This window comes from Stenella coeruleoalba, assembly GCF_951394435.1.
Source record: "Stenella coeruleoalba genome assembly, chromosome: 19".
Lineage (NCBI taxonomy): Eukaryota > Metazoa > Chordata > Mammalia > Artiodactyla > Delphinidae > Stenella > Stenella coeruleoalba.
In genome coordinates, this window is record NC_137165.1 from 59,049,281 (window position 1) to 59,063,179 (window position 13,899).

General features: G+C 48.7%; 1 protein-coding gene across 1 annotated transcript in view; it reads left to right on the forward strand.

The window, feature by feature from the left end:
- The first annotated feature begins 9,325 nt into the window (after positions 1–9,325).
- The window catches only part of FAM20A (FAM20A golgi associated secretory pathway pseudokinase), a 43,789-nt gene continuing 39,215 nt past the window's right edge, over positions 9,326–13,899 (forward strand). Inside the window, exon 1 of the mRNA XM_079904969.1 lies at positions 9,326–10,384. Coding sequence (XP_079761095.1) covers positions 10,029–10,384 — 356 coding nt within the window. The 5' untranslated portion in view covers positions 9,326–10,028. The remainder of the gene's footprint in view (positions 10,385–13,899) is intronic.

Consider the following 13,899-nt stretch of genomic DNA (forward strand, 5'->3'; position numbering starts at 1 on the left):
TTTAATGGGTTATAATGTAAAAGTTGCTATTAATACATCCTTTTACCTAATAATATAGACACATGTTCATGATAATAAATACCTAGAGCTTCATCTTACAGATTTTGCCTAAGCAGTTCTCAGCTTTGGAACATTGACCTGATTTCCATTTTTTTTTTCTATACTACAATAACCATTCTTTATCTAACTACTTACGTACACGTTTGATGATTTCCTTAAATTTTTAAAAATGGAATTTGGAGGTCAAAGTCTGTGCCAGTTATCAATTTCTTGTCTCAGTTCCAAATCTACCTTTCTTGCCCCTGCTTTGTGAAACCAGAGCTGGACCCTGTAAACATTTCTCCTCTACCAGCTGGCACAATGTGGGGCTTTGTCGACAGAAGCTGCCGTAGAAAAACCGCAAGGCGACAGAGGCAGGAAGACACTTCCTTCTGGGTCCCAGCGCTTCTTATTTTAGGCAGCAAAGAGGCCGCCCTCACAGACCAGCTCCAACCCCAGGCTCAGCCACATGCACAGCTCCACACTGTAGCTGTTTCCACTGCCACTCTGGCCATGGCCTCAAACATCTGCCTCACCTTCCATGGACACGTCTACAGATCCACACGGCGTGCCGTGTGCACAGTTTCTCCGCTGCCCGTGGCTGGGTTTTCCAGTAGCGGACACGTGACCTCCAAGGAGATCTAAGTCTCAGCCTTGCGTAGGGGGTGGGAGAATCTTCCTCAACCTTAATTCCTTCACTGTCCACTTCTCCTCAGCCTAGATGCACACGCTACTTCTGGATCCTTGAAAGGCGCCCTATCATTTTTACTAGCTAACAGTCCTTCTGATGAAATCTTTCTCATTCAAATAACCAACGTGCTTTCAGTCTCCTAACTGAGCCTGGCTGATAATCCAGTCTCAATGCACTGACGTGACCAAATTAAGCTCCAGAACGGTTGCTCCCATGTACAGTGCCTTCCCCAGGCTCTAACCAATTCTGGATATTTTCATTCATTTTTAGCAATGACAGTAGGATAAGAAAGTATCCCTCGTCGATTGCTTTCATTTGCACTTCCTTGATTATTAGGAAGGTGGAGGAAAGACTATGTGAGTATATGCTGTATTGGAAGGAGTTCTATCCAGCCCATAATATTGTCCCCTGGGAAGGGGCTGCGGTTAACGAGAGGGAGGGGGAAGGGGGGCGTCCATTTATTACTCTAAAAGCTTATATATTGTCCCAATACTATACACAGAGAAGATGGTCATGGATTACTTCTATAATTAAGCATATATCCATCATGACAACAACGTGCTGTCGCAACCTCTCTCTAGCTGGTACGAGTCAGAGTGGTTAAATTCATCAGCAGAGCTGAGCAACCGACTTTGGAAGTGCCTTATCTAGACCTGTAACCCCAGGCTCCAGCCCTCATCTCTCTAAGGCTGCATCTCGAACACCGAAAGGAAATGAGGGCCCAGCATGTGCGCTTGGTCACAGCAGCTCTACTTCCTGTATTTCGGGGGATGGGACGTTGTTAGAGCACATGTGAAACCATGGGCTGGACCCTAAGTTCAGATGTTTAGTTCATGAGTTACGGTCACCATACCTCTTGGGGAGAACAAAAGGAGAATACAGAGACCAATATAGGGTCCAAGTGCCTTTTCCCAACTGTGAGGTGAACGCAGTTGGAGATTTTGAATCGTGGGACTTCGTCTAACCCAGAGAGAAGAGGACATGATTAGTTCTGCACAGGGATGGGCTACAGTCATCTACCTCCTTCCAAAATGATTAGTCAACTGTCACACCTTTCATCCTTGCTTCCCAATTAAAAACAAAAACCTGGGACTTCCCTGGTGGTCCAGGGGTTAAGATTCCACCCTTCCGCTGCAGGGGGCGTGGGTGGGATCCCTGGTCTGGGAACTAAGATCCCACATGCCGCGGGGCGTGGCCAAAAAATTAATTAATTAATTTTTTAAAATGTTTAAAAACCGAAAACCATGAAGGGTTAAGATGATGGGATTGTACTTATCACAACTGAGAATTGTATAATTCTCTAAAATATGATAATATTGTGTTACAAATATCTGAAATCCTCCTTTCAGGGAGGAAAGATTCTTTAATTACCCAGATGTTTAGAAAGGTACACTAACCATCAAAAACCACAGCAAGGTAATTTTCACTTCTCCACCCCCCTTGAAAGACATTGACTGAAGGCAGGTTAATTTTCAAAGCTTTTTGGACTCATTTCTATTTATTTCAGCTGTGTTGATGTTCTGTGGCTGAACTTTGAGCCAGAACAAGATATTTGTTTGTGTTACGTTTGTCTAATGTTTGTCTCACCCACTAAGCTGTGAATTTGCATAATGGGTTAGGAGCAGTGAAAAAGGCTTAAAGACCTGGCTTGCTAAAGACCCCCAAAATCCCAACTTCCCACCTTCTGAAAATAGCTATGCTATCAAAGTAGCAAAAAGTGAACCAGAGAAAACGCATCTCTTGTTGTTCGGTGGGATTATAAAACGCACATAACAGGCACAAGTGTGCTGCTTAGAAGAATTACAGGATCTGGAAGCAGCTACACTTAAGTTTATGGATTTCTTCCAATTCCAAATAGAATTTAATATTATGCAGCTGATTTAAGTCAAGATGGTTCTCACACGTATTCTTTGCCCTCTATCATGTATCTCCTTGTTAAAGACATGGTTCAAGTTTCTTGACTGTAGATTTTTATTAACCTGCTTAATCTGAATATCAAAGCCCAACTCTTTAGCTCAACTGTCTCTTTAAGAAGATCGTATACCCCAGGATATGAGCCACAAGGAAAATCAAGTTTTTAAGGAACTATTGTAAGTATGCAAACAAGCACAGAGAATAATACGACTAACATCCATATACTCACCACTCAACTCTGTCAGATTTAAACGTTTTGTAATATACACTTCAGATCTCTTTTCTGAGAAATAAATCATAACCAACACTATTGAAGACCCATGTATAATCTTCCACAATCCCACTCCTCTCACTTCGGTCCCATATATAACCACTATGCTGACTTTGGTCATCGTCCCTCTCATAAAGGTTTTTCTAATTTCACTAAATCTATATTTATCCATAAATAATATTGAGAATTGCTTTGCCAGTTTTGAAGTTTATTAAATAGCATCCTACTACGACACACACACTCACACACACACCTATATATCATATATAAATACTCCCATCCTTTCTCTACTTGAAGATGTATCTCTGTTCAGAAAATACAGTTCCTTCATTTAACGGCTGCTTCCCATTGTATGGCCACACCGCAGTTGATTTGCTTATTCTCCTGTGGACAGACATTTAGATCTTTTGCACTTCTTTGCTATTATAAGGCAGGCTGCAGGGAAAGTTCTTTTGGACAGATGTATGCGTCTTTTGTTTTTTATTTTCTTTTGTTTTTAAGGTATAGATAAGAGAATACTATGACCAATAAAATTCACCTTTTTAAAAAAGGTACAGCTCTGAGAGTTTTAAGGCATGTACACACTGGTGTGACCACCACCACGATGACGACTCAGAGCAGGTCCGTCACCCAAAACAACTCTAACAGGCTGCTCCTTTGTAATCACACCTTTGTCCCTGCCCCGATGCCTGGTAACCACTGGTCCATTCTCTGTCACCACAGTTTTTCCAATTCTGGGCTATCATACTAATGGCTGCTTCCTTTCAGCACCATGCCTTTGAGATGCAGCCATGCTGTAGCGCACATCAATACTTTGTTCCTTATTATTGCTAAGTAGTATTCCATTGTACGAATGTACAACACTTTATTGTGCCCATCGAAGGACATTTGCATTACTTCCGAACTTTGGCAATTATGAATAAAGCTGCTCTAAACCTTCACAGACAGGTCTCTGTGCACACGGAAGTCTTCGATTCATCCGGGTAAATACCTAGCTGTGGGATTACTGGGTCTAATGGTAAGTCTGTGTTTATCTTTCCAAATTCTTGGAAATTTACAGGTATCTTTCTGTAATTGATTTCTAGTATAATTTTATTATGATCAGAGAACATAATTTGTATGATTTTGATTCTTTTAAATTTTTTAAGGTTTGTTTTATAACCCGGGGTATAGTCTATCTTGGCATATGTCATATATACTTAAAAATAATATGTATTGGGGCTTCCCTGGTGGCACAGTGGTTGAGAGTCCGCCTGCCGATGCAGGGGACGCAGGTTCACGCCCCGGTCCGGGAAGATCCCACATGCCGTGGAGCAGCTGGGCCCGTGAGCCATGGCCGCTGAGCCTGCGTGTCCGGAGCCTGTGCTCCGCAACGGGAGAGGCCACAGCAGTGAGACGCCCGCGTAATGCAAAAAAAAAAAATATATATATATATATATATATATGTATGTATTATGGTGCTGTTGAGTGGCGGATACTGTAAATGTCAATTAGATCCAGTTGGCTGAAGCACGGTTCAGTTCTACTGTATCCTTGTCTTGCAGAGAAGAAAAAAATTGGTTTCGAGCTATAATTGTTGGATTTGTCCATTTCTTCCTTTGGCTTTATTAGTTTTGCTTCATGTTGTTAAAAACATACATGTTAACATACATCTTGTTAAAATATGCACAGTAAGGATTATTATGCCTTCCTGGTGAACTGAGGTTTTTTTAGGGATTACAATCTATGAATGGAACATTTCTCAGTCTACTTAGCCTTCATATTACCACTTCAAGGGGAGTATAGAACCCTCACCGGCTTTATAGGTTACTTCACCCTCCTCCTTTTATGCTTAGTGGCCATTAAGTCTGTAGATGTTGTAAGGCCATCAGACATGCTTTCAACTATCACACATATTTGTTTTAATTTATGAGGAGAAAAAGAATCTATTATATTTTCCCAGATAGTTCGCGTTTCTGTTGCTCTTCCTTCACTCCTAACGTTCCAGGTTTCCCTTTGGTAGAATTTGTCTTCCATCTGAAAAACGGATTTAGCATTTCTATTAGAGCAAGCCTGCTGGCAATGAGTTCTCTTGGTTGTTTTTTATTCGTATTTCCTCATCATTCATGAAGGATAATAATTCTAAGAGGGGATTTTGAAATTGTCTAACTTAAAGTGCTCATTTTACATATGAGGAAAATGAAGCCCAGAGGCATCAGATGATTTGCCCCCGTGTCACCGAGCTGCTTATCGCCTGAGCCAGGATCGAGGTTCCTGCTTCCTGACTCCCAGCTCAGTGCTCTTACGTTGCCTCGATTATTTACTTTACACTGGAAATAAAGTTGTGCAAAAAGAGCTGGATTATTGCATGCTAGTACAAGAAAAAACTGTACAATTATCATTTTTTAGAACTGAGAAGGACCTCAGAGACGACTCATATCTGTGCTTCGTGTTTCAGATGGGGAAACCGAGGCCCAGGGAAGGTAATGCAGCAAAGCCGTGACTTTTTAGAGCAAGATCACACCTGTAAAGAGCAGGCACTGGGGCTGCTTGTTTATTTGTTCCCTAGTAGTGGGGATGGACTGTGCTGGACCAAACTAACTTATACCCCTACTCTCTCTCTCTCTCTCTCTCTCAACTTCATGACACAAGTCAGAACGCCAGCCCTGGGCAATGCAGCCCAGCTGGACCGTTTGGAATCAAATCTATAACTCTGCTCTCATTAGCACTATCCTCTCAACCAATGATTCCCAAACTTCAGCGTGTATCAGACTTGGACCTCAGTGTGTGCAGAACCGTAGGAGCTGGTAAGAATCAGCTTATTGAAACTGCACATTCCTGGTCCCACTTCCAAAGGCCCCGATTCACTAGATCTAGGGAATGCCCCTGGGATTTACATTTTTACAAACACCCCAGGTAATTCAAATCCACAGGCTGCACTTTGAGAAATCTCTGGCCTGTGCTGAGGCATTATGTTTTGGTCATGAACAGAAAACTCTGGACTTTCTAGCTCAGAATAAGAGAAGAGTGAGTCCAACACCAGATCAGTATCAGTTTTCTGAATCCCGCTCCGTTCTGGATCTGCCATTGACAGTAGTCTAATTGCTTCTCTCCTCTCTCACTGGTTGCTGAGACAGCAGGTAAAGGTAACGTTTTCCTCATACACATCTATACAGTAACAAAATCTCTTAGGGACACAGATGTCTGCAGTTAGCATAGTTATTTCCTTCTATGTCTCTTACCTATTGCTCTTTCAGTAGGTCCATAAGGATTCCTAAGGTTTAGATATTCTAACTAAATATAATATTTAACATATTCTGGGGTCAGATCTTAAAAGTCCTGATGTTTTAAATTTTATTTTTATTTTGGACGCGCTGCATGGCATACGGGATCTTAGTTCCCCGACCAGGGATCCAACCTGTGCCCCCTGCAGTGGAAGCGTGGAGTCTTACCCACTGGACCGCCGGGGAAGTCCCAAAAGTCCAGATTTTTTTAATACTCTTTTTCAAACCACGTCCCGGATACCTGAGCACACACGGACCCACATATACAGGTATCATTTATTCCACAGGTGTTTGCTAATTTCAGCTCCCTGCCTTCGATGTAAGAGTTCCTATGAAAGCAGGAAAAGGAGGGGGAGCACGTCGGCCCCGTGCTCGTGGAGTTAGCGCCTAGTGTAGAAAACCACACACAAACAAGAAACAACTAGTCGTGTTTTAAGTAACATATGAACATGTGCACAACAGAAATTAGTGCAACCGTCACAGATCGAAGAGCTCTTGTGTTTAAATGTTGACTGTTGTTTTCATGATTTAATTCCTGGAAACAGAGGGCTTGATATTTAGCTAGACTGAAAGGAAACACAAGTGCCCTTTGCGTTTCCTCCTCCTAATTTCTGCCGTGGCTCAGATTCCTAGCCTGCTCAGGGACCTCTGTCTTCATTGTCTCCTGGATACAGACAGATCTGGTTTCTCTAATAACCATAAGCGATGCTTCAAGGGAGGAACCAGGTCTTGTATTTCTTCTTCATCTCCTACAGGGTCCCGAGTTGTTATTTTATTGTAACCAATAGTTCAGCGCCTCCGGGATACCAGGCTCTGTGTGAGAGACCACAGCTGCAGAGGTATAGCCTGAGAGCCCTGCCTCCAATGACTTCCCTTCATTCCTTCTGCAAAAACTTCTCAAGCATTTCCCAAGTGATAAACCCTGTCCTCAGAGCCCCCAGTCCTTAGGTACCAGCCTCCTTGTACACTTTAGGAGGTCATGCTCCAGCGAGGAATGCAGATGTGCCCTGGATTCGACTGCAAGGGCTGCTGTAACTAAGGGCCACAAGCTGGGTGGCTGAGACAACAGAAGTATACTGTCTCACAGTTCTGGAGGCCAGAGTCTCAGATCGAGGAACTGGCAGGGTTGGTCTCCCCTGAGGGCTAGGAAGGCAGATCTGCTCCATGCCCCTTCCCTAACTGCTGGTGGTTTGCTAGCCATCCTTGGCCTTCCCCGGCTTGTGGAAGCACCACCCTGATCTCTAACTTCATCCTCACGTGGAATTCTCCTTATGTGCATACGCCTCTGTGTCCAAAGTCCCCCTTTTTATAAGGACACCAGTCATACACTCTACTCCAGTATGACCTCCTCTTAACTAATAGCATCTGCATCGGCCGTACTTCCAAGGTCACCTTCTGAGGTATTAAGAGTTAGGATTTAAACATATAAATGGGGGGGGGGTACAAAATTCAAACCATAAAGCAAATAAACCACTAAACTCAACATGAGGGACACAGATGAGGCTGGGGAGGAAGCCAGGGCCCAAAACGTGGAGAGTCAGAGCAGGAGCCCAAGGGAAAGGCTCACTTCTGGGAGAAAGAAGGAGAGATTTAGACAAACCCTGAGGACAGTGACCTCTGCCTGGTCAACTCTGCCTGTAGGGTTTCCACTCTCCCACCCCAACCTTATTCACACTTCCTATCTGACTTCCACACGCCCTTTTGCCCTTGACCTTTGTAGGGCAGGGAAAACACGCTGCGATAGTCCCTACTTGAGTCAGGAATACTGTTTCCTGAATCGAGCTCATACAAAAGACTCTAGTGAGCGAGCAGGACCCCGTGCGTGCGCAAGAAGTGAAGTCATAAGATGTGTGATGGCTTCGTGGCCACGTCCTCTGCCAGCCCAGAAACGCAGCCTAGTTATTACGGATGCAACACTGCCCCACGCCTAACTTCCTCACCCTCTAGCATGGATGCCTAATCAGACACATCCGAAGCTGCAAAGTTTCTTAGAAACGGGAGACCAGTTCGAAATGAACTGCAGAGAAAAAGAAGAAGGTGGTTCAAAAAAAAACCCCTAAAAATCCTGCCCGCGTACCCAGCTGAGAGGAGCAGCTGGCAATGGTATCATCTCGGCACTGCTCACTTGGACTAGGCATCTTAGGCCACTACGTTGTGTTGCTGACAGTCGTCCCTTTTTGGCACCTTCCTTTTCAGTACTTTTCTATTTTTGTCCCACTCACCGTCTCGAACCTGTCCCGGTGTACAACAGGAACCAAGAAGTAATCATATTTCTGGCAAACACAGCTTTCACACGTACCACGTGCTGTTCAAAGCAAGTTATAGGTTTTAAGTGGCTCACGCCACACAATAACCCTGTGGGGTAGGTTCTATTACCATGTTCCCTTACAAATGATGGGAATGGCAAAGGCCACAGGGATCTCCCGCCGAACCACAGGAGCAAGAACTCTGGTCTGAACCCACAAGTCCAAGTGTGTCTGAGGGTTCTTGACTCCAGCAGGGAAGGACGGGGTTAAAGACCGGGGTCCCCAGACGCGGGAGGGAACCGCTGCTGCCTGGGCGGGCAGCTCGCTCAGGCGAAGATGCCTTTCGCTCCACACCCAGCAGGCGGGGGGGTTTCGGTGAGCACTTCGCCATCCCACCAGGTCATTAAACAGAGGAGCCCGGAGTTCAGGGCCAGGGAACTGCCTCTCCCTCTTCCTCAACGGGAAAATGGAGTGGGGAAGTAGAAGTGACCTCACAGGATATCGGGAGAAAGCCTGAATCATGTGGGCGGACCCGCCTTCACACCCAGCTCACCGCAGAAGTTCGGAGTGGGGTCATGCGGGCGGAGGAGGACGCCCCCCTCCTTCGCTGCAAGACAGATTTCCTCTCGGTACAGTGCAGGCGCAGTTGGCACCAAACTCCCTCCAAACAGGAAGTCGCCAAGATGCTAGGTGGAACCGATGCCTTTTTTTTAAAGGTCAAACTTTTTCCTTGGCTAAGCGGCTGTTTCCCGAGCGCCCAGTACGTGCCAAGCACATGCACACGACACGCAGTCCTTATGGATCAAGTGGGTGCTCTGCGGAAAGATGCAAAGAGAGAAAAGACCACACACGCGCGCGCGCGCACACACACACCTGGCAAATCTTAGAGGAGAAAGGCTTTCCGGGAGCTGTCTTGTTTTCTAGGAAATCAACATGAAAATCGAAGGTCTCGCGCGCACACCGCGGGAGCCCCACCTTCCCCGCACCAAGCGCCCAGCCTGAGCCCCGGGCAGGGCAAGCGGGGGTCCCGGGCGAGGGCGGAAGGCGCGCGCGCGGCGGGGCGGGTGACCAGGTGGACCGGCAGGGCCGGAAGAGGGCTCGGAGTTGGCTGGCGGGCGGCGCCGGAGGCAGGTGCCAGCGGGAGTGGGCGGGGGCGACCCGGCGTCACCCTCCTCCGGGGGCCGGGCGCGCACACCAGCTCGGCCCGCGGAGCCGGGGGCACGGGCGTCCCCGCCGCCCGCAGGAGGAGCCCGAGCGGCCGCATCCTCCGGAGAGACGCCGCTGGCTCCGCAGCCGCCCTCCCCCTCCTCCGAGAGGCGAGCGCCGCCCGTCCCCGCGCCCCGAGCCTCCACCTGCCGCGGACTCCCGGGCTGCCGGGCGCGGGGCAGAGAAGGTGCGAGAAACAGGGGCCCGGGAGACAGCGGCTCTCGGGGACCGCTCCGCGCAGAGAGGGGACGCCCTTCCACGCCGCCAGCCCCCGCGCGTTCGGCGCCCCGGCCCCGAGTTCAAGGGCCACCGCCCTCGGAGGGGGCTCTCCGCGCGGGCAGCGCCCCGTCCCGGGGCTCCGGCGCCTCGCCCCAACACCACCACCCCGCGGCGGGGCCATGCCGGGGCTGCGCCGGGACCGCCTGCGGACCCTGCTGCTGCTGGGCGTGCTGCTGGCCGCCGACCTCTACTTCCACCTCGGGCCCCGGGTACGGCGCCGGCTGCGGCCCCGGGAGCGCCCGCCCGGCTGCCCGTGCGCCCACCGCGCCGCCACCTCGGCCCCTCGGCCGGCCGCGCGCCACGTTCCCCCGGCCGAGCCGGACGGCGGCGGCCCCGGCTCCAAGCTGCGGGCCCTCTTCGCGCACCCGCTGTACAACGAGCCGGAGAAGCCGCCGCTGCTGGGGCCCGAGGACTCGCTCCTGGCCGGCCCCGAGGCGCTGCGCTATTACCGGAGGAAGGTGGCCCGCTGGAACAGGTGAGACCCCGCGCCCCGGCGCCCGGCCCCCGAGCCGATCTCCGCGCGAGGAAGAGCTTCTGGGCAGCAGCGCCAGCAGGAGGTGCTCCCAGCTCCTCTCCCCGCGAGCCCCTGGGGGTCCATCCTGAGCCCCTTCTGTTCCCCGGGCCATCTCCCCCCTCTTTCTCCTGGCCCTGATGTGGAAAGCCGCTGCCGGACTTCGGTTTTCCAGAATGAGGTTCCCCAGCAGAGCAACTCGAGAGAGAGCTGCTTCGAACCCGGCACCTACCTCTAGACCTGGGCGCCTTCCACAAACCGAGGCTACACCCGCCACCCGGCTCTTCCCCTTTGCTTATTCCTCTGCCCGGGGTCAGAGATCACGAGAGGTCAGCCGGGCAGAAAGTCAGTGGTCAGTTTCCTGAAATGGTCGCCACGCTGTGCAATTTACAAAGTGGCTTGTCCCGTGAGAGTTACGACCTGCAGGCGGTTTTATTATCGTGGGGATTTGGGCACGGGGAAGATAAAAATCTACCTGGGAATTTTGTTTAAATCCAAGGCAAAATATAGAGGGAAAAAAATGCCAAACATATGTAGGCTAATATTAAGAAGGATTTTGTGTGTGTGTGAAAGGATAGGGTGGGAGGGTCCTTTGGAGAAGCTGGAATGGTCAGTTCTGAGGTCCCCAGCTGATGACAGAAGGCCTTCATGGGAGTTAGGACTCTGTTTTGAAGTACACACTGGTCTACAGATCACTCAGTCCACTTTCGGACCGCACCCATCACTTTTCTTAATACAAGAGATTTCCAGATGAGATGTCTTTGCTGGCTTTATAGCCCCTCTGGAGGATGGGTAGACATGAACGTCTATGGAAGGTCAGCGCTAGCCCAGTTTTACTGCTCGTTACTCTGTAGTGCTGAGACTGACCAGGGGTGGAGGGGGCCTTCAGAAAGAAAAAAGAAAAAAAAATGAGAGTTACTGGCTGAAGTCACTGTGGTGCGTTTCAGTTGCAACTGGCTGATGATTTTGTATTAAAAAGAAAGTGGTTCTCGATTCTCTTGCTGATTGGACGCAATAAAAAGGCAGTTTGAGATTGCTTCTCAGGCACTGTCATTTTCGATATTACCTTTATTTCATCAATAACGTGCAGATCAGTGAGCTAGAAGTTTTGCCCTTGGAAAATTATCTCCACATCCATTGAGGATTTGAGGAGGGACCGTGGGAGAAGTTGCTTGCTTTTGTCAATGTCGATCAATAGTCACATAACTCACATTTCTGTGGCCTTAACGTTACTTTTGTCCTTACGGAGAGTTGAAGGGAATATTTTGGAAGAAAAGCAAAAGTCTTTCTCACCCATCTGTCCTACAGAGTTTTGAGCTTGATTTCTGTGCCATTATATGTCAGAAAAACACATTTACTGACCAGGAGTGATCTTGGGCATTTAACGGAGGTTTGATGGGGACTGGTGACCTTGCTGTATTCGGCGCTAACAGAGTAGTTTCGTGTGGTTGGTTGAACGTGACAGTTGTGATACCTACTCATCACTACCTTTTAATACTTGAGATCTCAAGTGAGGTTTGTGACAGTTGTGATACCTACTCATCACTACTTTTTAATACTTGAGATCTCAAGTGAGGTTTGTGGGCTATAACAGGAGGGGAGCTGCACTTACAAGTGTTGAAACCGGACCCCAGAGGCAGAGAACCTTCACCCAAACTGCATTGTAATTGTCAAGGCAAGGATTTTAATACGTGTATATACCAGGGCTAAAAATGGAATGTGGAAGACTCATTAGCCAGGGTGCATTGGAATTGCACTCAAAGTTCTATTGTGAGAGATAGTCACTCATTACCTTAAGTGAGACAGCGCCCTGACCATGTGAGGACACATAAAAAGTACCTGCTGCGATGTGCAGGGCCAACCAACGCTCCAGATTTCAGTGCAGACAATCAGAACGAACAAAGGAAAGGAAAAAAAAACAACAGGGAGCGACCTTGCCAATTGTTTCCCTCTTGCACAGACAAGCCCCCCTTGTTTGCAGCCACAACCCAGCCAGTATTGAAAAGCCAGGCCTTTCTAGACATATGTGGATGCCACCCTACCAGTAATTACTTAGCATCATTAACTGCTCTCCAGAATGATTGTAGCAGTAAACCAATCTGCCTCACTGGGAGAGGCGCAGGTAATAAACTAGCCGAATCAGCATTTCCTCCCCAGTGGCCCAGAGGAGCCCGTTAGTCTGAGTGAATGATTTTTTTATTTTAAACCACCACACTAATAAGTACTGGTATGAAGTCAGAACGTATCTTTCTATAACTTGAGCTCGTCACCGATAGGAGTTAGGACACGGCCCGCCTTTTCCTCCGCAGCACGTCTCTTTTTGATTTCAGTGGCAGATGGAGCTGATACACTGTTTTGAACGTTTCAGGTTCTCGATCGGTATTTGTTCACGGGGTGTCAACATGTGGTTGACACGCTGGGTAGGGTGTGCTATCCTCGTGCTGTCACGAAGCTTTGTGCAGACCTCCTCAACGAGCTGCTCTTCCCTCCCTTCCTCTCTTTTCCCCCTCGCGATGTAACTAAGTGCGGCAGCAATCCAAGTTAAAGATGCAGTCGGGGAAAATGTCTCTGTCGCGCCATCGGCCGCTGATCAGCGAGCGGTCCAGCACGTTCGGCACCTCTCTTGACTAGAGAAGAGAGCACACAGGGAGCCCGGGAAGTGGGGTCGTCACTATTTCAGACCTTAAACCAACAAGCCGGATGAAGCCTTTTCCTTTCAAAGCGGTGGTGGAGGGCAGCGCTCACCTGGAGCCCAGGTTCATGCTGTTGCTGCCCTTACATCTTAGAGGCTGAGCTCTGGGTTCCTTCCCCGCCCAGCAGCTGCCCGAGCCAGACAGCATCTGTCCTTTGACATGTCAGAGCCGGTCAGCTTGGCTTGGCCGTTTGCCCTCATATCTTTGGTCGGTTCCTCTGTAACCCTCTGGTCTGACAGTCAAGGTCAGACAGGGTCATGCCTGCCTGGTGTAAGAACTCCAGCAGCTACAGCACAGATGCAAGTTTGCCACTCTCTGCTTTTCTTTCTCGACCTCATCCTCAGGTATCAAGAAGGTTATATTTTCCTGCACTTACCGAGTCAGCATTTCTCAAACACGTGTGTGTACCTGTGTCTTTCCCTCCATCGGATGCCCCTGTCTTCCGCCTTCACACCTCCACTGCTTGCCTTCGCTGAAGAAAGCCTGGCCCTGAGTCTCCCTTTGAAAATCACAGCAAAGAGACAGCTTTGCAAGAATGACAGCTGTTTGAGGGAAGTAAATTGGCTCCGGTTTTTCCCGGAGAAGCTATGAGAAGATCCAGAAGCCGAAGCAGTTGTAGGAGAGCGGCAGCAGGTGGCGGGGCCGGCGGCGGGGGGGGGGTGATGCCAGAGAGACGGGCAAGAATTCAGCTGGGCATGAGCGTGGTCTGGTCTAGGAATTGCTGGAGAAAAAGCTTCTTCCCACCGTGGCATCCGGGGAATAGAAAATAAAATCTCTTTGTTCTCA